Raw genomic sequence first — 23,129 nt, forward strand, 5'->3', positions numbered from 1 at the left:
GTTTTATGATTATTCCTTTGTCTTCTTCCTGTGTATATATTAAAATACATAAATAATATTTATAATATTGAGGTCGTATGGCTGATACTTTCATCTAAATTTTATTTAATAGTATACATTGTGACAACTTTCCTGAGTTATCAAATATTCTCCAGACCACTGAATCTGCTGTAAAATATTTAGCCTTTCTTGCTTATTGGGCATTGTATCAATCGATTATACAATTGATCAATACATAGCATTGCCATACATATAATTGTTCAAAGCCTCCAAATGCACTTCTGATGATTTCAATAGAATTTATGACTGACGCAGAATAAATTGGAATAATGGGTTTAAATGATATGGATATTTTAAAGTTTCTTGATAAAAATTGCTAAATTTTTCCTTCCCTGATAATTTACTCTCTATAAAGTCCAGAAGCATAACTTAATTGCCCCCCCCAGTTACTCTCATGAATTATTTTATTTGAGAAATTTGGTCACTTGTGGCTCTCAGTGATAAATATGTTGAGAAGTTCCCATATATGTAGATGATAATAGTAACCCATATTTACAAAGTTTATAATTTACATTTACCATGTATGTTTACATTTGAATTACAATGATCTTAGGAATGTGGAGGTTGGGGGCTATAGAAGCAGACAAGTGGGGAATAAAGTCAAGATTCAGACCAGGTCTTCAATTCCTAAATCTTGTAGTTTTAATTAAATCACATTACCAATGTACCTAGTTCCAGCATATAAAGTGACTCCAGAGGCGTTAAGAAAGTTCTGGAATAATGTTAAGGGAGTCAATAGCAAACGTACGTACTGTATTTTTAGAATGAGACTGATTTACACTTAGGGGCTTTTAATTGCAGTCGTCCATCAGTTTTAAACTTTCAGTGTCTAAATATAAAAACGCAGCAATATAAAAAAAGCCAGCTGTTTTCTTACTCAGAGCATGAATTGATGAGTTTATGAATGAGTGAAGTGACAGCAAGACTAAGAATAGTCTAGCCCTTTTCAATCACCTAAGCCATCTATCAATACCTTGGAGAGCTTCCAATTTCAGGTCACCTCCCCCGACCCCCCTCCACCCCACAACATTCTCAGAAAAAGCAAATTTTCAACCGCCAAAGGAAAATGGATACATTAATATCTTCCATGTTTTTCAAAGCATTTCGTTTATTTTGCTACTTGAAAACGGTCTTCCCTTTTGCCCCATGTAAAATAAAATTGCTCATGATCTATGGTCCCGTGAGAGCTTATTTAAGGAGCATTGGCGGATTTTATTTTCCTTATAAATGTGGCACATTTGCCACGTGTGCAAATGAAAACATCCCTTTCCAATGAGTGCCTAGGAGGAAATCTGCTCTTCCTTCCTCAAAGAGTTTTCATTCATGGGTATGATCTATTTCTTTCTTTCTTTATTTTGTTTTATATATTTTTTAGAGACAGAGTCTCGCTTTTTTGTCCAGGCTGGAGTGCAGTGGCGTGATCTCGGCTCACTGCAACCTGTGCCTACCGGGTTCGAGCGATTCTTCTGCCTCAGCCTCCTGAGTAGCTGGGATTACAGTCATGTGCCACCACCCCGGCTAATTTTTGTATTTTTAGTAGAGAATGGGTTTCGCCATCTTGGCCTGGCTGGTCTCGAACTCCTGACCTCAGGTGATCCACCCGCCTCAGCCTCCCAAAGTGCTAGGATTACAGGCGTGAGCCACCTCGCTCAGCCGGTATGATCTATTTCTGAAGACAATGTGGAAGCAGAGTGTGGACCTCCACAGGTGTAGCCAGGCGGCGTGCTACCTACCGCCAAGAAGGAGGGAAGACGCCTAAGCCGGGCCGGTGCTCTGCTGCCCCTCTGCCTCTTCGGCCACTGGGGCTGTGCAAGCTTCAGCCTTGCCAATACCCGCCGCGCACGCGCGCTCGCTTCCCGCGCGCAACCTCCCGCCCCCGCCCACACTGCACCTGCCAGGTCATAAACCTCTTCCCACCCACTCTCACTCTCTCCCCAAGGCTCAGGCTTGTCTCACGTTGATTGGCCAGAGCCCACGAGGGCACGTCCAATCAGCAATCCCCCCCTGCGCAACCTATCCCGGTTCTTCCCGCCCCCGCCCCGCCCCGCCCGCCCTCCCGAGTACCTACCGTTTCTGTGACTGGTGCGCGGCCAGGTCACTCAGGGCGGCGCGGCGAGGTGTGCGGGAGTGGGCAGGACGGGTGGGAGGAGGGGAGGGGTGGGAGAAGGCGGGGCTCAGGTGCCTGGCAGCGCGGCCGGGGCCCAGGCAGGGGAGGGGGCGAACAGTGGAGCGAGGCGGGGGCGGGTGAGGAGGGGGTGACGCCGGACACGTCGACAGCGCGAGGGTTCGCGCGTGAGCTGCGCGGGTCGGGCCTGGTACCGAGCTTTGCTGGGGGCTAGCAGGTCGTGGACGCCGGCTCCTGGAGGAGCGCCGGGAGGAGGGAGGTGAAGGTGTCCACGGCGTCGTCGACGGCGGCGCCGGCCATGGAGGAGACGCAGCCGCCGCCGCAGCCTAAGCTGCCCCTGTGCGACAGCCTCATGATCTGGGTGAGTGCGAGGAGGCGAGGGGGCGAGGGGGCCGAGAGGAGGAGCCTGGGGCGCCCGGTTCTCCCAGGTGAGCCGGGGCTACCTGCACAGGGTCCTGGCGCGCCCTGCCCTTCTCACCTCGTGTCGCCCTTGACCGAGAGAGTGCCACCTGCGGGTCGCCGGGCAGGTGTGTGGGGCGGGTTGGTGTCCGGGGGTGGGGGTAGAGGAAGCTCTGGGAGCGTAACAGTGGAGGCTCTGGTCTCAGCCAGAGGATTCGACCTGCCTGGTGTCCCTAACAGCTGGGATATGAACCAAGCGCCCATCCTCTTTTTTCCCCGCTGCCCCATTTTCTCCCCCTGAACAGCGCCCGAGCCCTCCACTTTCTGGATCGCCGACTCTCTTGCCTTCGTCCGCTTGGGCGTGAAGACGCTTTCCGAAACCTAACCCTGCATCCTCAAACCACCTTGCTCTACCTGGACACGGGTGGCCAGGAGGTGGCTGGTTGTTTTAGTTCCCGGACCAGTGCTCCTTCAGGACTCTAGAACATCCGATTTTGTAGAAGCCGCTTCAAAGAGATGTTTGTATTTCCCGTATGGAGAAAAAGATGTGTTGGGAGTCGGGGGTCGTTTTCCCTTTTTCTCGCTGGCCCTCTCCTCCTCTAAATGGACAGCATTTTCTTTAAAGAAAATGAGTTGATATTTTTCTTCAGGATTTATCTATGTTTAGGATTTTTGTTAATTTGTGTTGGGTCTGGACAGGCGTATCTGTCCCCAGATTGTTTAATATTCCAGTCAGCAAAACGACATCCCACCTCTTAGAGTTACTTAGGTATCAGTGCTGGCGTTCAGGTGTGGTTCTTAACCCATATTGAGTAAGGATGGTGTTTGATGGGCCACAGGTGCTGTTGATGATGCTCATCCCAAACCAGTTGTTTAGTTGTGTGTAGGGGAGTGTGTGCAGAATGGAATGTAAACAGACTGCATCAGGAGGCTGTAATCGGTTGAGATTCCCAAGTGATCTAATGCATCTAATTCCAAAGAATGAGAAATCCAGGTTTATGGAAATGTGTGAAGCCTATTGGAAATAGCCATAATTTAAAGCATTTACACTTTGTAAGTAAATAACTTTTGCTTTTAGTGGAATGCAAATATTTAGGGTTTGTGAGTTAAAAGCAATTAGCTAACTGTTCAGCTGAATTTTCATTTGAAATAGGTATTGGGGTGGAAGTGCTGTATTTAAGACTGTCATAGAAACAAGGCAACATTACTTTTAATGATTTGTTTTGTTAAAACAGACTAATTAAAGGGTGTATCCGAATCTGCTACATTATTGTAAACCTCAGGTGACTGAAGTGTTAAGCTTAGTCTTTATGATGTCATTGACTTACATGTGAGGTGGTGGAGAAGCACAGGATTTTCTTTTGTGTTGTAATATTTTAAAATATTATGTGACTGTATCCACTGTTTTAACCAGAATTTATTGACTTCCAATATTGAGCTAGGCACTGGGGAAGACCGGAGTGGTAGCCAGAGCTGTGTGTAATTACAGTGGAAGGTAAAATTCTGTAAAAGCTGCAAATAATATTGTAAACCAAATGATAAGGAATCACAGATAACAGAGTACAATTGGTCGTTTTCTTCAGTCCTCCCTTGGGCTGCTGAGCACTGTGGAGAAAATTGAATGACCGTGCAAACTGTTGCCTCTACTAATGCTGTTACTGTCAAATGCACCTTTTCTCATAACATTGCACATACTTAAGAATAACCAGACAGTTTCTCTGACATTCCTCTTAGCAAACCTTTATCAGTATTCTACCTGAGCCCCCAACTCTTCTTCCTCTCGGGCAAATGACTACCTCCTTATCCTTGGCTCTGGCTTTAGACTCCATCCCTTCCACCTCTTCTAAAACGTTATTGTATCATTTGTTCCCTTTCTGTATTTACAACTACTGTCTCTCCATTGGCTCCTTTCTCTGTACGTATAAACTTGCTGAAATATTCCCCTTTTTTTTTAACAGAGAACAAAGAGCCACTACTCCATGTTAAAGTCACACTGTATTTCCCCTTTCCTTCACAGTAAAATTTGAGGTGTTTTATACTCACCCTTTATGCTTCACTCTCATTCAGTCTTCATCCCACTACCCTTGAGTTTCTTTCCTCTAAGACTTTCGCTTCATTACCAGTTTGCTAAATCCAGTAAGTGTTATATTACCATTTTCTTATTCGATGGTTCCTTTGTGAAATTATCTTGTCTTGGTTTCTGGTTATCTTGTCTGTGGCCTTTTCTTTACCTCTTTAGATGATTTCCAGTGAAGTTTACTGTCTTTTTTTTTAATTAACTAATTATTTTTGCCTTTGCCAGCAACCTCACTGTTGATCTTACCTCACCTACCCAACTTTCTCCAAACTCACCTCAAGCAACACTTCTTCAAGCCCATCATGCCGCATTGACTTTCTATTTGTTGAAGAAGCTAAGCTGTTTTAATGCATCAGGGATTTTTTTCCCTCTACCTAGAATATTCTCTTTCTAGTTCTTCCAGTGGTTGGCTGCTTCCGTCATTCAGGTCTTGGGTCAGATGTTGCTTTTCAGGGACTCTTTGTTACAACCATTTCTAAAGTTTGTCTCCCACCCTTATCCCACTGTAACCTGTTAACCTCTTTCTGTCTTACCTATAACACAGTACTTTCTAAAGTAATCCAGTTAGCTTTTGGGATCAGAGCTCTTACATGACCTATTTTCTGCTCTGTCCCTAGGAGAACACTGACAACTATTGCCAATAAGACACCAAATCAAAGTGGTGATAGTAAATATCATTGCCTTGGTTCTGGCCTCAGAGACTAGTGTTTCACCATTAAGTATGATATAGCTTAGTTTTTTATAAATACTTGGGAGTGAATTTTTAACTAGGTCATAGAGGATTGTTGGATTTCAGCAAGTAGAAATCAGTGGAAATTAGTTCTCCAGACACAGGGAAGAGACACTAGTAGTAAAACAAATGGTCTCCTTTGGCTATAGATTAAAGGGAGATAGCGGAACATACACATTTGTCATGATAACCCTGGCCCGGAGATAGAAGATTAAAAAAAGTTATGATGGGACCAAATCATGGAGATAATGGGAATAACTCTTCTTTCAGTGCTAGGAGGAGAATGGAGCCAACATCAACACAATTAGAGAAATCATCATGAAAAGTTAGTTATGTGAAGGAATGCCACTTGTGGCAATTTTTTAAAAATTGCATTTTATGATTTGGAACTCACCATCTTAAAATAATTGGCTCTTAGAAATGTTGTACTGCTACTTTGCAGAAAATTCAGGGCAAAAGGGTAAATGTGGGCATCATTTACATGTTGGAGGACATGTATGAGAGTTTGAAGAAATGTTTGTATAAAGATAAATTTAATTCTGCTACTTGGTTCTGTGACATAGGAAATTTGTTTAATATCTTTGGACCTTACTTTCACCAATAAAATTAGAAGGTTGGACCAAATATATTTAAATATTTTTCTTGGTTCTTGCATTCTTTGACAGGCAGATGAAGGAAAGAGTAATAATTAACATATGCCCAAATTTAGAAAATTATTAAAAGTTCAATTATTTTTATGAAGATCTTAAAACTCAAAGCAATGGTTGTTTTTTTTTTTGTAATGAGCTGGAGGAGGAGAATATGAAAATAAAGTTGATCCAAGATTGAGTTTTTGTTGGCTGTCGGTTGCGAAAACCCCATTTTCCTGGATTTCTGTGACATTTATATTAAAGTAGTTTAGGAACAGCATTTCCACATTTCTGATTATTTGTTTTATTTAGAAATATAGAAGAAAGTAAGGGAATTATTTGCCAGGACTCTGTGTTAGCGATAGACACCTGTGGAAACCCTGTCTGTCCTTTTTGGCTCACTCACTAAAAAGACTTCAGTTAGAAAGAATACATTTTCTTTTGTCTGTCTGCCTTGACCTCACTTGCCCCAATAAGCTTTTTTTTTTTTTTTTTTGAGACGAAGTCCAACTCTGTTGCCTAGGCCGTAGTGCAGAGGCGTGATCTCGGCTCACTGCAACCTCCACCTCCCAGGTTCAAGGGATTCTCCTGTCTCACCCTCCCTAGTAGCTGGGATTACAGGCATGTGCCACCACACCCGGCTAATTTTTGTATTTTTAGTAGAGATGGGGTTTCACCATGTTGGCCAGGCTGCTCTCGAACTCCTGACCTCAAGTGATCTACCTGCCTCGGCCTCCCAAAGTGCTGGGATTACAGGCGTGAGCCACTGCGCCCAGCCTCCCCACTAAGCTTTTTAATTTATTCACTGTTCTTGGTTGTAAGCCTTTCAATTGAGCCAAATCAAATTACTTTCTGTTTTCTAATTTATTTTGCAGCTATTTTAAGAACTTCTCAGAGACACTCCAATGTCCATGGCAGTAAGGAGGGAAAATTGATTTTAATCTGAACATAGTGATCATGGAGGTAGTCCCTTAGCATGTGTACCTCTTATTTTGCCTAGTATTCTATGCCTCTGAAATTGTTCTTTTAAAATCATGAATTGTGTCAATTTTGTAAAAAGTTAATGATGTAACTTCTAAGTTACACATTAAAAGTTAATGTTTAAGTTGGAAGGGCTGAAAAGTGGAAGTTTATTTTCCTTTTAAAGATGCCCTAATTCTTGGAGTTTCTCTTCCCTGTACATCCACCCAGTTGCAAAATCTTTCATATTTTGTATTTTAAATATTCCATTAATTCATCATGTCCTCTCAGTCAATATTATGCTGATTCCATCTACTCTATTTTTGTCATCACAGCCATTGCAGGAACCTAACTGGTCTGCCTGACTCAAGCATAAAGCTACTCTGTGTCACTATGCTGCTCTCCAAAATATGCCAAAGAATGTCGCTCTTCCTTATTACTTTTCAGTGATTTTTCATCACCCAGAGCAGTGGTTCTCCAAAATTGACATATTTAAGAATCAGTTGGGGATTTTCTTATTTAATATGTCTAGAGATTCTGATACATATTCTTTCTAAGCCCTGTACTTGGAGAAACCCTGACTCATAGCTAATGTGCTAACAGCTGTTGAGCTTACGCCACATGCCAGGCCCTGATACAGGTATATTTGCTATTTCATTTAATTCCCCAACCATCTTGTGAGGTAGAAACTACTCTACTGTTTCCCATTATGTAGATAATGCCATTAAGTGTAAAATAAGTCCAAGCTTCTTGTCATGGCCCTTTGGAGTCCTGGCTCTTTAACCCTGTTGGTTGTCACCCCTTCCCCAGCCGCCTTTGCACTGCAAATCCAGTGATACTGAACTGCATGTTCCCTAAAAATAATATCTCTTCTCATGTATCTGTACTTTTATCATATTCCTATTTCCTGAAGCTTTTTTTCCTTGACTATTTCTTTACTTAGAAAATATGCTACTCTTCCCTCTAGACCTTCCATTCAGAAATCGTCTCCAAGAAGTCTTTCCTAAATACAAACCCTAATTAGATTAGTTGACACCCATTTTTTGTGGAACATCTTGTGCATACTGTAATCATGGGACTTACCATATTGTCTAGAAATGATTTATGTCTTTTTCTCCTCTCCTTTTGACTGAAGCTTTAAGGGTAGAAACCTGGTGATTTTCCTTTGTAGCCCCATCATGTACCACAGTGTCTCACATAGTGTAGGAGCTTAGTAAAGTGTCCCCGTGTGCTTTGAAAGTAACTGGCTAGGTTTAGTTTGCCGGTATCATTCATCTGTGTTGTGTTAGATAATGGAGGTCTGAAGCTCCAGTTGCCAACTCTGAAAATACGCAGAACCATTAAAAGTGAATTATGGTGGGAGAGAATTTTATTGGATTAAGATAGTTAAATGGTAAACTAAGAAATTATTAGTGAAGAGTGAAATGGGTGAGTATGTGTGGGAAAAGAGAATCATAGTATATTTAACTTAAGGTGTTTATAGGTTGAGATTACATTTCTAGAAAGTTTATGATCCATTTTTGCTCTGATGTAATTTGCTTTCTAAATTTTTTGTATCTCATATTTGCTTATTGTAAAAAGAGATTATTCTACTTCTCTTCAATATATACATGAATATTTAACAGATATATGTGAAAAGTTAGTATACCTAAAGCCAAAATAGATAGAAACAACTTGACATGATAGATAGGCCTTGATTCTTCAAGACGTAAGGCCAACTTTTAGATAGGAAACAGAAGTCTTATTTCAGAACTCATGGATAAACTGTAAGTAGCTTTAGACTTGACATTTCTAGCCTTTGTTTTTCTATCAAATGATATGAGTGAAATTTTAAGTTGCAAATGTTGGGTTATTTTTCTGATGTTCTGCTAAATGTAGACAAAACACAAGACTAGAGTTATATACCTGGCTTTGTATTATTCCAAATTATGTATTACTTATGCATGGCATCAATGTGTTTTAATGTCTTAGGCATGATTTTGTGAAATGCTTAGTTTATTTTTATAAATAAAAATATTTATATACACAGCCATAGAGACAGACATATTAGCATAGTTCCATTTGTTTGTCTGGGTCTACATTTAAACAAAACAGGACCATTTTTTTTTTTTTAGCTGTTTTCAATTTATGTTTGTATTTTGTAATGCTACCTTGTAGGTATAAAGAAGCAGTAAGATCATTTGCTTTATGTCATTTTAGCTGCAGACATTCAATACTGCTTCACCTTGTCAAGATGTCAAACAGCTGACTAGTGGAGTTGCCATGGCACAAGTTCTTCATCAAATGTGAGTAGTGGTCAGACTCTCCCTGAAAAGCATTGTAAACCCAATAAATACCAAGGAAGAAAACTTGGACTTGAATTCCAAAGGTTGTTGCAACTTTATCTTACCCAGTGACATATTCAGGAATATGGCACCAAGGCATTCTTGCGGCTAGGGAACAAAAAGTTTACCACCTCATTATTCCTGGCTTGTTCATAGAGATACATCTTAACCGGATATGTGATCAGGATTCTTATTTATTCAAGTTAACTTATTTTAAACTTGTTATGAGCATGTTCACACTATTTTAAAACTATAAAAGAAGCAAGTTAATGATATAATTGCTTATGGTGTTTTCTTTGGTTGTACTGTTGTCATTTTAAGGTATCCATGCATGGAAATTATTATCTTAGAAATTATTGAAGCATAAAATATTGGATTTGGAAAAAAAATTTTTAAAGTATTAAATTTTAAAATGTATTTCTGAATTAATAGTAGTAATTTATGAGTTCACCAATAATGAAATGAGGAATTAAAGAAATTTGAAGTCACAGGTACTGGGAAACTTTAATAAAGTGGTTGTGTTTAGGCTGGACCCATTTTATGTAATCATATAATATCAAAAGTTTCTAAATCCATTTTTCTCCTAATATTTGCCAACATTGTGTAAGGGTTTGGGTTACAGTCTATAATATGAGCTGTACCCTAAGTAGGACAAACAAGGCCAATTCTGCACTCACAATTTATTAATTAATAATTATAACAACTTTATATTAGCTTACTTTGAGACCGGAATCCTATCTCTGCTTCACTGTTTTATAGTCAGATTATTTGTCACCATCATCTTGTAAAGATTTGCCATGAATTACATTGAAAACCCTTTAGATGGGTTAGCAAAAGTCCTATGCCTGTCTTAGAAAAACAATTAAAATGATATAAAAATCCTACTTATTTAGAATCTTCAAAATGATCTCTTGTGAATAGACTGATTTAATGGTTAATTTATGATTAATACTTTGAAAGACAAACTTAACTAACATGTTAACTTTTGAGGAGGTGACAATTATTCTAAAATATACCTTACTCCCATTCTGTCTTAAAAATATTTCTTAAATGTTTTATTTATTTATATCTTAATTGATTTTGAAATGATTTAATTCATCACAGTCAAGCATTCTGGACATAGTTCTTTTCTGATGATTCGAGAAAGTCATCATTGTTTTTTGTCACTGGAATTTATGCTTGCCTTCTTCTCATCATGCTATGTTGTGAATATTGGTGTAGATGCGCAACATTGTGGTTGGTGTGAATGTAAGGCTGGTATGCATTCACTCATTTCAACAGTCCCATTCAGAGCTGTCCTTTCTATATGTTTTGGTGGGCTTTGGTAGCTTTAGGCCAGAATACAATCAAAAGAAACCTGTTTTTACCATGATGTGATGCATATAGCTCTTTGACCTCCTATGCTCTAGCACTGGACCTGATGTTTAGAGTAGAATCAGTAAATTTTAGCTAATTTTTCCATGGTCTGTTGGATTATGCTGTTAATGCTGATCTTCCCTCTCTGTGCTTTTTCTTTATTTCTTCTTTCTTTTGTCTGTAACAGTCTTCTAAGAACTTTTCTGCAGGAAAAATAAAATAGTCAATCAGAAATTCTCTGTCATCATTAACAAATGGCCAGTACCCTAAAATTAACCCTAAATGTCTCTCTCTTTCTCTCTCCCTCTCTCTTTGCTTCATTCACTCGATTTTATATGTTCTTAGGTGTCTGAGCCTCCTTATCATCCAGGGGCTACTTTTTATTTATTTTTCTTTTTAAACTCCTTTCTAGTTTTGGAACTTTTCAGAAGTCTGGATCCTGGATAGTGAGACATAAAGCATACATTTTCTCCCTAGTTGGACCAGTATGTCTTATTCTGATTTAAAGGTTAATTTTACCATATATCTCTGAACATTTCAAAGCACTTTAAATATGTTATAATTTTTTTTTTTTTTTTTTGAGATGGAGTCCTGCTCTGTCACCTAGGCTGGAATGCAGTGGTACAATCTCGGCCCACTGCAACCTCTGCCTACCGGGTTCAAGTGATTCTCCTGCCTCAGCCTCCTCAGTAGCTGGGATTACAGGCGCACACCACCAAGCCTGGCTAATTTTTGTATTTTTAGGAAAGATGGGGTTTCACCATGTTGGTCAGGCAGGTCTCGAACTCCTGACCTCATGATCCGCCTGCCTCGGCCTCCCAAAGTGCTGGGATTACAGGCGTGAGCCACCGTGCCCAGCTCAAATATGTTATAATTTTTAACATACTGCATTGATGACTATAGTGGCTGACATCCTATCATACCAAAATTGTTACTGAAGGTAAGAAGAGAAATTCTGCTTTTTAAGGAAGTAGCAAAATTTAACCAACAGTTTTTTTTATTTACTTGAGGCAGATATTTTTCCAAATAGTAATATCTTTATAAAGTGGTGTCTAAACTGTTTAACTTAGACATGAAGAGTCATGGAGTTATTGCTAGGGTTCTACAGTTTCTTAATTATTGTCTTCAATTTGAATATGTAGCACATAACTCTCTTTTTCAAATGCATGTAGAAGCTTCAGCTATTTTAAAAACACATGGGAAAAAACTATACAACTATATTAGTTTCCTAGGGCCACTGTACCAAAGTGCCACAGACCAGGTGGCTTAAAACAGCAAAAATCAATTCTCTCACACTTCTGGAGGCTAGAAGTTCTAAATCAAGCTATTTTCTGGGCTATGCTCCCTCCAAAGCTTCTAGAAGACGATTCTCCTTTGGCCTCTTTCAACTTCTGGTAGTCCCAAGCATTCTTTAGTTTGTGGCAGCGTATCTCTACTCTGTCTTCACATGGTCATCTTACCTCTGTCTGTGTCTCTTTTCTTATAAGGGCACCAGACATATTGGATTAGGGCCCATCCTAATTCATTATGACCTGATCTTACCTTTATTACATACATGAAGACCTTATTTCAATCACGTTCACAGGGGTTAGGATTTAAACATATCTTTTTTGATAGTACAGAACAACTGTAAATAGTGCATGCCATATCTTCAAAAGAAAGGCTTAGCTTCATCACATTAAGCACCAGTTAACCTCTCTGTTCTTATTGTCTTTGACTAAACTTTTTTTTTGCAAGAGGGAGAAGAATGTGACAGAGAATGTAGGATATTCAGAGACCTTAAGAATCATGCATTTATTTGCTTATTCATTTAGCAGATATTTGAGCATTTAACATGATAAACCATGATAGCCAACATCTGAATATTTACTAAATAAAGGCATCATTGTAGAACTCATTTGACATTCTTTCATTTAAAATTTACTAGTTTAGTGAGGTAGATGTTATTTGTACCTTCAATTTATACAAGAGGACAGAGGTATAAGAAGTTGAAATTGCTTCTGGAAGTTAAATGATGAGTAAATAACAAAGCTAGGATTTGCATCAGTTTAGTCTGATTCCAAGTTCAGTGCTCCCAACCAGCTGTAATCATTGAAATGTATTGAAGCCATCCCAATGGATTTTTACTTTGGAGTATTAATAAAATGAAAGTCAGTTGTGTATAAAGTATAGATAGATGTACATATAAGTATGGACATAAAATGTAGATAGTTATGTGTACAGTATAGATAGATGTCCATGTAAGTATGGACATCCATCTATGGACATCTATCCATGGACATACTTACATGAACATCTATCTATACTTCATATACAACTGTCCAAAATATAGACCACAGTTTGATGGGTTAATAGAGAAGATTTCTGGATATTTCAAGAATAGGCTCTGGGTATACATTGAAGCAACACAACTATATTGTTTGTAGTAACTAGTAGGTATTTCTTACTACCTGAATTCAGTTGGTAAAACTGTGGAAGATAAATACCCTGGATGGAGTTAAAACGTAGCAATTCTTACTTAGTTTTATTAGTAAATGTTAGACCTAAAACCATTAAAATCCTACAAGAAAACCTAGGCAATACCATTCAGGACATAGGCGTGGGCAAGGACTTCATGTCTAAAACACCAAAAGCAATGGCAACAAAAGCCAAAATTGACAAATGGGATCTCATTAAACTAAAGAGCTTCTGCACAGCAAAAGAAACTACCAGCAGAGTGAACAGGCAACCTACAGAATGGGAGAAAATTTTTGCAACCTACTCATCTGACAAAGGGCTAATATCCAGAATCTACAATGAACTCAAACAAATTTACAAGAAAAAAACAAACAACCCCATCAAAAGGTGGGCAAAGGACATGAACAGACACTTCTCAAAAGAAGACATTTATGCAGCCAAAAAACACATGAAGAAATGCTCATCATCACTGGCCATCAGAGAAATGCAAATCAAAACCACAGTGAGATACCATCTCACACCAGTTAGAATGGCCATCATTAAAAAAACAGGAAACAACAGGTGCTGGAGAGGATGTGGAGAAATAGGAACACTTTTACACTGTTGGTGGGACTGTAAACTAGTTCAACCATTGTGGAAGTCAGTGTGGCGATTCCTCAGGGATCTAGAACTAGAAATACCATTTGACCCAGCCATCCCATTACTGGGTATGTACCCAAAGGACTATAAATCATGCTGCTATAAAGACACATGCACACGTATGTTTATTGCAGCACTATTCACAATAGCAAAGAGTTGGAACCAGCCCAAATGTCCAACAACGATAGACTGGATTAAGAAAATGTGGCACATATACACCATGGAATACTATGCAACCATAAAAAAGGATGAGTTCGTGTCCTTTGTAGGGACATGGATGAAACTGGAAAACATCATTCTCAGTAAACTATCGCAAAGACAAAAAACCAAACACCGCATGTTCTCACTCATAGGTGGGAATTGAACAATGAGAACTCATGGACACAGGAAGGGGAACATAACATTCCAGGGACTGTTGTAGGGTGGGGGGAGGGGGGAGGGACAGCATTAGGAGATATACCTAATGCTAAATGATGAGTTAATGGGTGCAGGAAATCAACATGGCACATGGATACATATGTAACAAACCTGCACATTGTGCACATGTACCCTAAAACCTAAAGTATAATAAAAAAAAAAAAAGAAAATAATTGGACCATATTTTAGTTCATTAGTCCTGTATCGCCTTTCTTATTTGATACCCCTTGAGTGTTATTGAAGTTCTGGGAAATATAAGAAAATGAGCTAATTATTGGGGGCCAAGACTCTAAGGCATGTAGAGGTTGTAGAGGTTGCAGTGCAAAAGGAAAAAAAAAAAAAGAGATGCCCTGAGATTTCTGAGGTTGGAGATCAAGTTTAATAGTGGAAAAGGTTGACTGCGATTATAGTTGTTTGAGAAGGGTGAATTTGTGTGTAAGAAAGCAGGAGATATATTTTTACTAAGTTAGAAAGTATTTTTCTGGGCTAAAGTTGATTTGAGATAGAAAGGAAGATGAGGAGGAATGTAAGACAAAAGGAATTATCTTGGAAAAACTAGAGAAAAATAAATTACATCTAGATCCAATTTCTAAAGGTAATTATAGCATAGAATCATATACTTGGATTTTTTTAGGGTCAGTTAGAAGACTGGGGTGGTAGTCAGGGTTGTCCAGAGAAACAGAACCAGTAGAGGGTGAGTGTGTGTATAATCTGTGTCTCAGTATACACACATGTGCACACACACACAGATTCTTTTTTTTTTTTTTTTTTTTTTTGATACAGAGTTTCGCTTTTGTTGCCCAGGCTGGAGTGCAAAGGCGCGATCTTGGCTCACTGCAACTTCTGTCTCCCGGGTTCAAGCGATTCTCCTGCCTCAACCTCCCGAGTAGCTGGGATTACAGGCATGTGCCACCATGCCTGGCTAATTTTTGTTGTATTTTCAGTAGAGACCTGGCTTCTGCATGTTGGTCAGGTTGGTCTCGCACTCCTGACCTCAGGTGATCTGGCCGCCTTGGCCTCTCAAAGTGCTGGGATTACAGGCATGAGCCACTGCGCCCAGCCCGAGATTTTTTTTTTTTAAGGAATTGGCTCATGTGATTGTGGAGGATGACAAGTCTAAATTCTGCAGGGTAGGCCAGCAGGCTAGAGACTCAAAGAGCAGCTAGAGTTGGAAAGCCATCTGCTGGCACAATTTGCTCTTTCTCTGGGGGAGTTCAGCCTTTTTCTTAAGGCCTTAAACTGATTGGATGAGACCCACCCACATTATGGAAGGTAGTTTGCTTTATTAAAAGTCTGCTGATTTAAATGTTAATATCATCTAGGAAATATCTTCCCAGCAACATCCAGATGGGTTTTTACCAAATATCTGGTTACTGTGGCCTAGCCAAGTTGACACATAACATTAAACATCACAACTGGCATAACTCTTTTGGTTAGGACTTTTTATTACTTAATCTGATATAAAAAGAAAGTGAATTGGACAGTTTTGACTCATTAACTCGATTCATTCAGTCATTTAAATTAAATACCTGGTCGGTCAGCAGTATAGCATTTACACATTTAGATAAATTGTTTTGGTAATTGCAGACTTGGCATCTGGGAATAGTTGAGCACAACTAATATTAATCTGCTCAAAAGAAAATGGTTATGTACAATTATTATATGTTGATTATGAATAAAAAAATGATTACAAATTCCAAATAAATGAATTGAAAATAGTGAAGCCATTTTTTTTTTTTTTTTTTTTTTTGGTTATCATAGCCAGAAGAGTTATCTTCTAGTTTTAGAACATATGAGCAGAAAGGTTTCAGTTTTGCATTCTTAAATTCAAGTTACAACCTTGGAAAAGAAGCTCTTTAATTTTTCGCCTATTTTAGTTGGCATACCTGTAAAGTAAGAACTTAGATGAGACCTTTAAGACGTCTTCCAGCCTTAACATTCTGTGATTTTAAAGTTGTTTTACCCTTAGAACATTTATCACATTCTCCTTTGAGTGTAGTTATTTGTGCTTTTTACTTTTCTCCTTTAATAACTAGTTCTCTAAGAGTCAAAAAGGTAAATTATCTTCATATTAATCTTGCTCAATTCCTTACTCAGAGAAAGCATCTACATACTTGTTTGGATTATAGTCTATTAATGTAGTTCACTATATATAGTCAAATGTTGTTCTTCAAAACCTTACTAAATACACAAACATTTAGTATAGCAATTCTTTGTCTTGGCCATCAGTATCAATATGGGACTTTGTTTTTCATTAAAACTAAACTTGTCTTTGTAGACTTCTTATTTAAACTCATTCTGCTTAATTCTACTCAGTTGAATAGATTAATTTTGGGCCTTGCCATGTGCTATTAATAGTATCACTTAGGGCAAATTACTCAGACTCTCTCATCCTCAATTCCCTAAATAGTAAGACTGGAAATAATAATGGAGTATTTGCCAAGTTACCATCATATTTAAATGAAATAACTTGGAACAACATCAAACACAGTGCTTGATACAGAGTAGACACTCATTAAAATGTTGGTTTTTTACCTCTTCAGGGTTGTGACTTTTGCATCTTCCTGGTAGCAGGGCACCTAGTAATAAATATTTAGTAAATGTTTGTTAAATTGAAGGTGCAAATGACTTAAATAACTTAATATGATAAATTATTGCTATATAAATAATAGTATTGTTATTAAGGATAGGCTTTGAGACATAAAGTGACTTTCTCTGTTGGCTCTATTTAATTTTTTTTGTGTAATAAAAACATTTTCATCTTTAGTATTTTTGTTGTTGTTTCAGTGATGCAGCTTGGTTTAACGAACCTTGGTTAAGTCGAATTAAAGAGGATGTTGGGGACAACTGGAGAATAAAGGTATGCAGAACAAATGGGAGAAGCACTTGACCCAAACAGTGGTCCTAAAATTAGCACTAAGCTAACCAAATCTTTTTTTCAAATTAACTTGTAGTACTTTTTATTGTGTACAGTTTGAGTTTTAACACATGTATTCTCTCATATAACTACCATCGTAATTAAATAGAAAATATTCCCATTAACCAAAAATATGCACTTCAGGCCCATTGTCTATTAATCCCTACCTCAAGCCTTGCCCTAGGTAGCTATAGATCTGTTTTATGTCACTATGGAGTTCATTTCTGGAATTCTGTATAAATTGAATCATATAATGTGTACTCTTTTTGTCTAACTTCATTCACTCAGTGTAATTTTTGAGTCTCATTCATGTTGCCTGCATTAGTAGTTATTTCTTTGTTTGCTAAGTAGTATTTCATTAGACTGATATTTTGTGGTTTGTTTAGCTATTCACTTGTTGATGGATGTTTGAATTTTTATCATTTTTGACTATTGTGAATACAACAGCTACAAACATTCATATATGAATCTTTGGCTAGATGCATATTTAATTTCTCGTGGGTGAATTTCTGGGTGGAATTGCTAAGTTATGTAAGTATGTGCTTAACCTTATGAGAAACTTCCAAACTGATTTTCTATTTTTAAGTCAGTTTTGTTGTGTCTTGTAGGACATTTGTTTGATATAGGATGTATGATTTGTTGATACACAGTCCTTAACTGAATTACTGTGCTAATAATGTGCTAATAAATGATCTTTAATGATGTTTCCTTTTATTTTCCTGCTATTGGTTATTTGTGTCTTTTGAACTTATTTTCCTTGATAAGTCTGGCTGGATGTTTTTCAATTTTATTTATTTTTTAAAGAATTAGCTTATGTTTTCTGTTCCATTGATTTTCCTGATTTTTATTATTTCCTTTCTCTCACTTAACCTGTTCTTCTTTTTCTTACTTCTTAAGGTGGAAGCTTAAATAATCAACTTTAAACCCTTTTTTCCCCTAATATTAAGCACCATCTTAGCCACATCCCACATATTTTGACAGATTGTTATTTTATTTTCATTCAGTTCAAAATATTTGGTAATTTCCCTTGTAAAGTTTTCTCATTTGACCTATGAGTAAATTAGAAGTAGGCAATTCAAATTCAAAATATTTGAGGATTTTCCAGTTGCCTTTCTTTTATTTATTGGTTTCTAATAGATCTGAGAACATACTCTGTATCAAGAAGTTATTTTACATTTATTGAGTCTTATTTTATGACTGAACCTATGGTCTGTCTTGGTGAATGTTCCATGTGTATATGAAAACAGCATGCATTCTACAGTTGTTATATAAATATAGATTTTGTTAAATTTGTTGATAGTGGTATTTTCCATATCTTTATTGATATTTTGTCTTATTATACTATGTGTATAGTATAGTAGAGACTCTGTAGAGAGCCCTTAAATCTCTAATGATGATTTCGATTTTATTGATTTCTCCTTTGCATTTTTTTGCTTTTTACTTCATGTATTTTGAATTTCTGTTATTAAGTTTATTACACTCTATATTTCTTGTGTGTTCTTGAATGAATTCACTTACTATGAAATGCTTTTCTTTATCCCTGGTAATATTCTTTCATTTGAAATCAAATTTGCTCTGGATAGAATGTAGCTACTACAGATTTTTAATGATTATGATTATATTTTTCATTAGTATTTCTTTTTCCATTCTTTTAATCTGCCTATGTCTTTTTATTGAAAGTGTTTCATACAGACATCTAATAGTTGGGTCTTAAATTTTTATCCAGTTTGACAATCTGTATTTGATTCTTTATTGTAAAAAACATTCTATTTCTTACATTCATGTTTTTTGTTCAAATCCTTGAACATCTTTAAACTAGAAGTTTTAACATTGTCTCAATTCTTTTATCTTTCATTTCTAAACCATGTGTATTGACATTTTCCTAATTTTGGTCCCCATTTTCCTGCTTCTTCACATGTGTAGTAATTTTTAATTGGATGCTAGACATTATGAATTTTATTATTGAATGCTGATTTTTTTAAGGTTCCCCCCGCCCTGCCCCCGAGACAGAGTTTCGCTCTTACGCCCAGGCTGGAGTGAAGTGGTGCAGTCTCAGCTCATTGCAACCTCTGCCCCCCGGGTTCAAGCAATTCTCCTGCCTCAGCCTCCTGAGTAGCTGGGATTACAGGTACCTGCCACCATGCCCGGCTAATTTTTGTATTTTTAGTAGAGACGGGGTTTTGCCATGTTGGCCAGGCTGGTCTTGAACTCCTGACCTCAGGTGATCCACCTGCCTCAGCCTCCCAATTAAGTATATTCTTTTGAGGAGTGTTGAATTTTCTTCTTGCAAGCAGTTAAGGTACTTGGAATCAGTTTGATCCTTTAAAGGCCTATTTTTGGCTGTGGTGGGGGGCAAACCTAAAGTTATTCTTTCCTTTAGAACTAGGACTCATTACTAAGCTGTGACCTTTTGGGGGGTCTTTAGTGAATGTTTTGTGCATGTAGCATGGTGTCTTCATTCTGGCTAGTGAGAATTTCAAAAATTTTTTGGCCTGTATAATCTTTGGGAATGGTTCAGTTTATAGTTACCTGGATTGTTATTTCTTTGGAAAGAACATTCAGTTTCACCCATCCACATGCAAACTGGTATTTAGCCAAAGAGTCAAAGGAACCATTTTACACAAATCTCCAGAGCTTGCTCATTCCATAGCTCCCATCTTTTCATCTGTCTGCCCTGCAAATTCAAACTGCCCAGGCCTTCCTGAAATTCTAATGTCTATCTCTTCAATCAGTGAGAACATCAGGCTTGGTGTTTGGTTTCCACCTCCCTATGCTGTAGTCTGAAAATTGCCTCAAGACAGAAAGCTTGTACTAGTGTAGGGCTCATTTTCTGTTTGTTTTCGTTCTTTCAGAAAGCAGAGTTCTGTACTACTTGTTGTCTAAAGCTTGGAAACAATTGTTTAATGTATTTTGTCTTATTTTCTAGTTATTAGTGACAGGAGAGAAAATCAAAACCCAGTTAACTTGCGCATGACTGGAGCTGGACATGCCTGTGTATAAATTTTTAAAGTGGGCCCTTGAGTTCATTGTGGCCCACTTTAAATAGAATCACCCTACTTAACTAAACACTGATTAAATCTCTGATGGTTAAAAAGCATCATGTGTTTGTATTTATAGAACTCTATTATAATGTTTTTGTTGTCCTTTTTAATTAGGGGAAAGTTTTTATTGTCTTTCATGCTGGCATAACCTTTATTAATCTGAAATAAAAATCTCTTATTTTTTTCACATTAGGCCAGTAATTTAAAGAAGGTCCTTCAAGGAATTATGAGTTATTATCATGAGGTATGAAAAACATCTGACTTTGTTTAAATGCAACATGCTATATGAAAATTACTTTAAGACTGAAAAATTACTTGTTTTTTTGTTCATAATATTTTACTGGAATGTAAGTCATAATTAGAACATGTTTTATTGTCATTTTTATGGAATACTCATTTGTGAAAATAAGCTTAGATATATTGATTTGTAAGATAACATTGCTTAGGTATTGATACTCTCCAAATTGAGTATTTTCAAGTAGAATTACCTTCATCTTTAATGTAATTTGATTTTGTGCAATACTATAAAGTAGACTTTATAATTAATTGAAATAATTTTCTATTTAAAGCATTATTTTGACATTTCTTCCCAGTGTAAACAATAGCAAAGATAACTGAGATTATGCTCATACAAGTAAATTGGAAAAAATGCAAAATAAAAGTAGTATTATAAAGTCACTTTAGATAGTACCTTAGTCAAATAGTTTGTATTTTCTTATTCAGCATCATAAGAAGTTCTCTAGTAGGGTTTTTGATATAAGAGAGTTTATTGCTTAATGATTGGCCGCTTTTGAATGACTTTTCCATTAAATAATTTTTGTTTCTATTTTTTAAAGTCGTCACACAATTAAACTTGTAATTTCTTCCAAAAATGGTTAATATTCTCTAAAATTTTTCGGTGTATTAAATACCTAAAACTAATTCTGAAGTTGTTTTAATGCCAAGAACCATTTTAATCAGCTAAAAAATAAGAAAAAGAAAGATAAGACCAGGAAAAAAAATTAATCCATTAGATTTGTCATTCATTTGTAAGAGTGCAGTGATTTACATTGTGTTTCTCTGTTAATTGATTATATATGAAAATATTATGAATATTCTTTGGCTTAACATATGCTTATTATTTAATGGACAGGCATAAGTTTTATCATAGTAGACGAGGCCAAGTGCTTCTTAAATTCTTCTCTCTGACAGTGAAATCAAAGGATATTTGATCCGAAACCAAAAGGAAATATAGTGCTTTTGGTTGGTTACTCAGAATTTTGGAATGTTGCCTGAACATTGCTAACTGGTTTTAATAATTATTTATTTGTCATTTGTTATTTTATCTGAGTTGTTTCATGAATTTATAATTTATTTTCATTGTAATATTAAATGTGGCAAATTCTTTGTAGCCAACATAAATAAGTGATCTAATTTATTTTAATATTGTAGTTTTTGGGGCAGCAGATTTCAGAAGCACTTATCCCTGATTTAAACCAAATAACCGAATGTTCAGATCCAGTGGAGCTTGGGAGGTTGCTCCAGCTTATTTTAGGTTGTGCTATCAACTGTGAAAAGAAGCAAGGTAAGTGAATTTCAATCATTTGAGGATTTCTGCTTTCTAGAGACAGTCTACATTGCTATACAAGCTAGCATTAAAATGTATCATTAAAGCTTGGCAGAAAGCACCCTGAAACATAAACCAGAAGATCTGAATTCTAGCCCAACTCTGTGGTTGAAAAGTGGCATACCTTGAGTGTCCTATTTGTACCTGGATTCTGGTATTCATATTCAGTGGCTAAATTAAATGTATTTTAGTTTAATTAGTTTAATATACCCAGTACATAAGATTTAGTGGATATTCAATAAAAATTGTGCTTATTCATTTGATACATTATGTCTATTTTACATGTAAGAACCTTATGTGGATTCAGTTTTCATAAATATTCAGCTACTAATTTATAATTCAAGTTTCTTCAGATAATATTCTGCTCTTTTCAGAAGCATATCTGTCCAATATATCCTCCAGATAAGTGGTCTAATGATATAAATGGAATTGATGCATTATATTGGTATATCCAAACACAGTGATCCATATTTGCTGAGTACGAAAGGATTATATTTGGTTGCATGTAATGATGAATGATGAACTGAACAGGCTCAGACCTCCTTCCCTTGAGGGCTTTAATCTGTTTGGGTGGTGAGACTTTTGACGCTGATGTTTTTTTGCATGATTCATCCAAACTTGTTCTTAGTACACCACCTTTATGAAAGAATAACGTTGAGTGCTTAAGTTTGTAAAATGCAAAGTACTTCAAGCCAGGGCCTTGGAAAACATTAAACATTGTCTAACTAATGAAGAAAGGATATAAGTTGGGATAAATTTACCTACAAACTCTGAAAGGAGAAAAATAAAACAAAATACATGAAATTAATTGTAGTTTATCAATTATAAAAGGACAGTGACTAGGTGTCAGAGAATTTTTATATTAGTCCATCTCTACTATTTACTAGAAGTTTTTCTCTAGGACAAACCAGTACTTCTCTATAGGCTTTTATGTCTCACTTATAAATAAAGTTAAAGATCTATATATTGGGTTTTCATAAAGGCAGGGACGTTTGCTCATGGAAGGTTAAAACTTCTCTAAATATTTAATCACAAATTCCCAAGTAGTAATTTATTTATAAATCTAGTAATTTTTTGTTGTAATTGTGATTCTTTTTATTTTTTCATTAATGCTTTAATATTTTAATTGCTGGTTATTTGTAACTTATTTTTACTTAATCTTAACCAGGTTTGTAAGTTTCATTAGTCTTTTTTAAAGAGCCAACTTTTGGCTTTGATTCTATTTTGTTTTTACTATTTAATTTTGTTGTCCTCTTATCTCATTCATTTTTCTTGTGAATTAATCAGCTGTTCCTTTTCTAAGCTATAATTGACATTTTAAGTGGTAATTTTGCCTTAAAGTGATTAATTTGTTGCATCCTAAAAATTTTAATATTATATGTAATATTTTCA

The 23,129-nt window shown here is 36.8% G+C and overlaps 1 protein-coding gene across 2 annotated transcripts in view; it reads left to right on the plus strand.

Moving 5' to 3' along the window:
• Positions 1-2,227: 2,227 nt before the first annotated feature.
• The window catches only part of HOOK1 (hook microtubule tethering protein 1), a 62,041-nt gene continuing 41,139 nt past the window's right edge, over positions 2,228-23,129 (plus strand). The window contains exons 1-5 of one of the 2 annotated variants that reach the window (XM_030812919.1): positions 2,228-2,546; positions 9,180-9,265; positions 16,961-17,033; positions 20,325-20,375; positions 21,563-21,695. In XM_030812919.1, the coding sequence (XP_030668779.1) occupies positions 2,484-2,546; positions 9,180-9,265; positions 16,961-17,033; positions 20,325-20,375; positions 21,563-21,695 (406 nt within the window). In that variant the 5' untranslated portion in view covers positions 2,228-2,483. Of the gene's footprint in view, positions 2,547-8,691; positions 8,747-9,179; positions 9,266-16,960; positions 17,034-20,324; positions 20,376-21,562; positions 21,696-23,129 lie in introns of those variants that run through there. The other variant, XM_030812920.1, reaches the window with a different exon arrangement.

The sequence above is a fragment of the Nomascus leucogenys genome, chromosome 5, assembly GCF_006542625.1.
Source record: "Nomascus leucogenys isolate Asia chromosome 5, Asia_NLE_v1, whole genome shotgun sequence".
NCBI lineage: Eukaryota > Metazoa > Chordata > Mammalia > Primates > Hylobatidae > Nomascus > Nomascus leucogenys.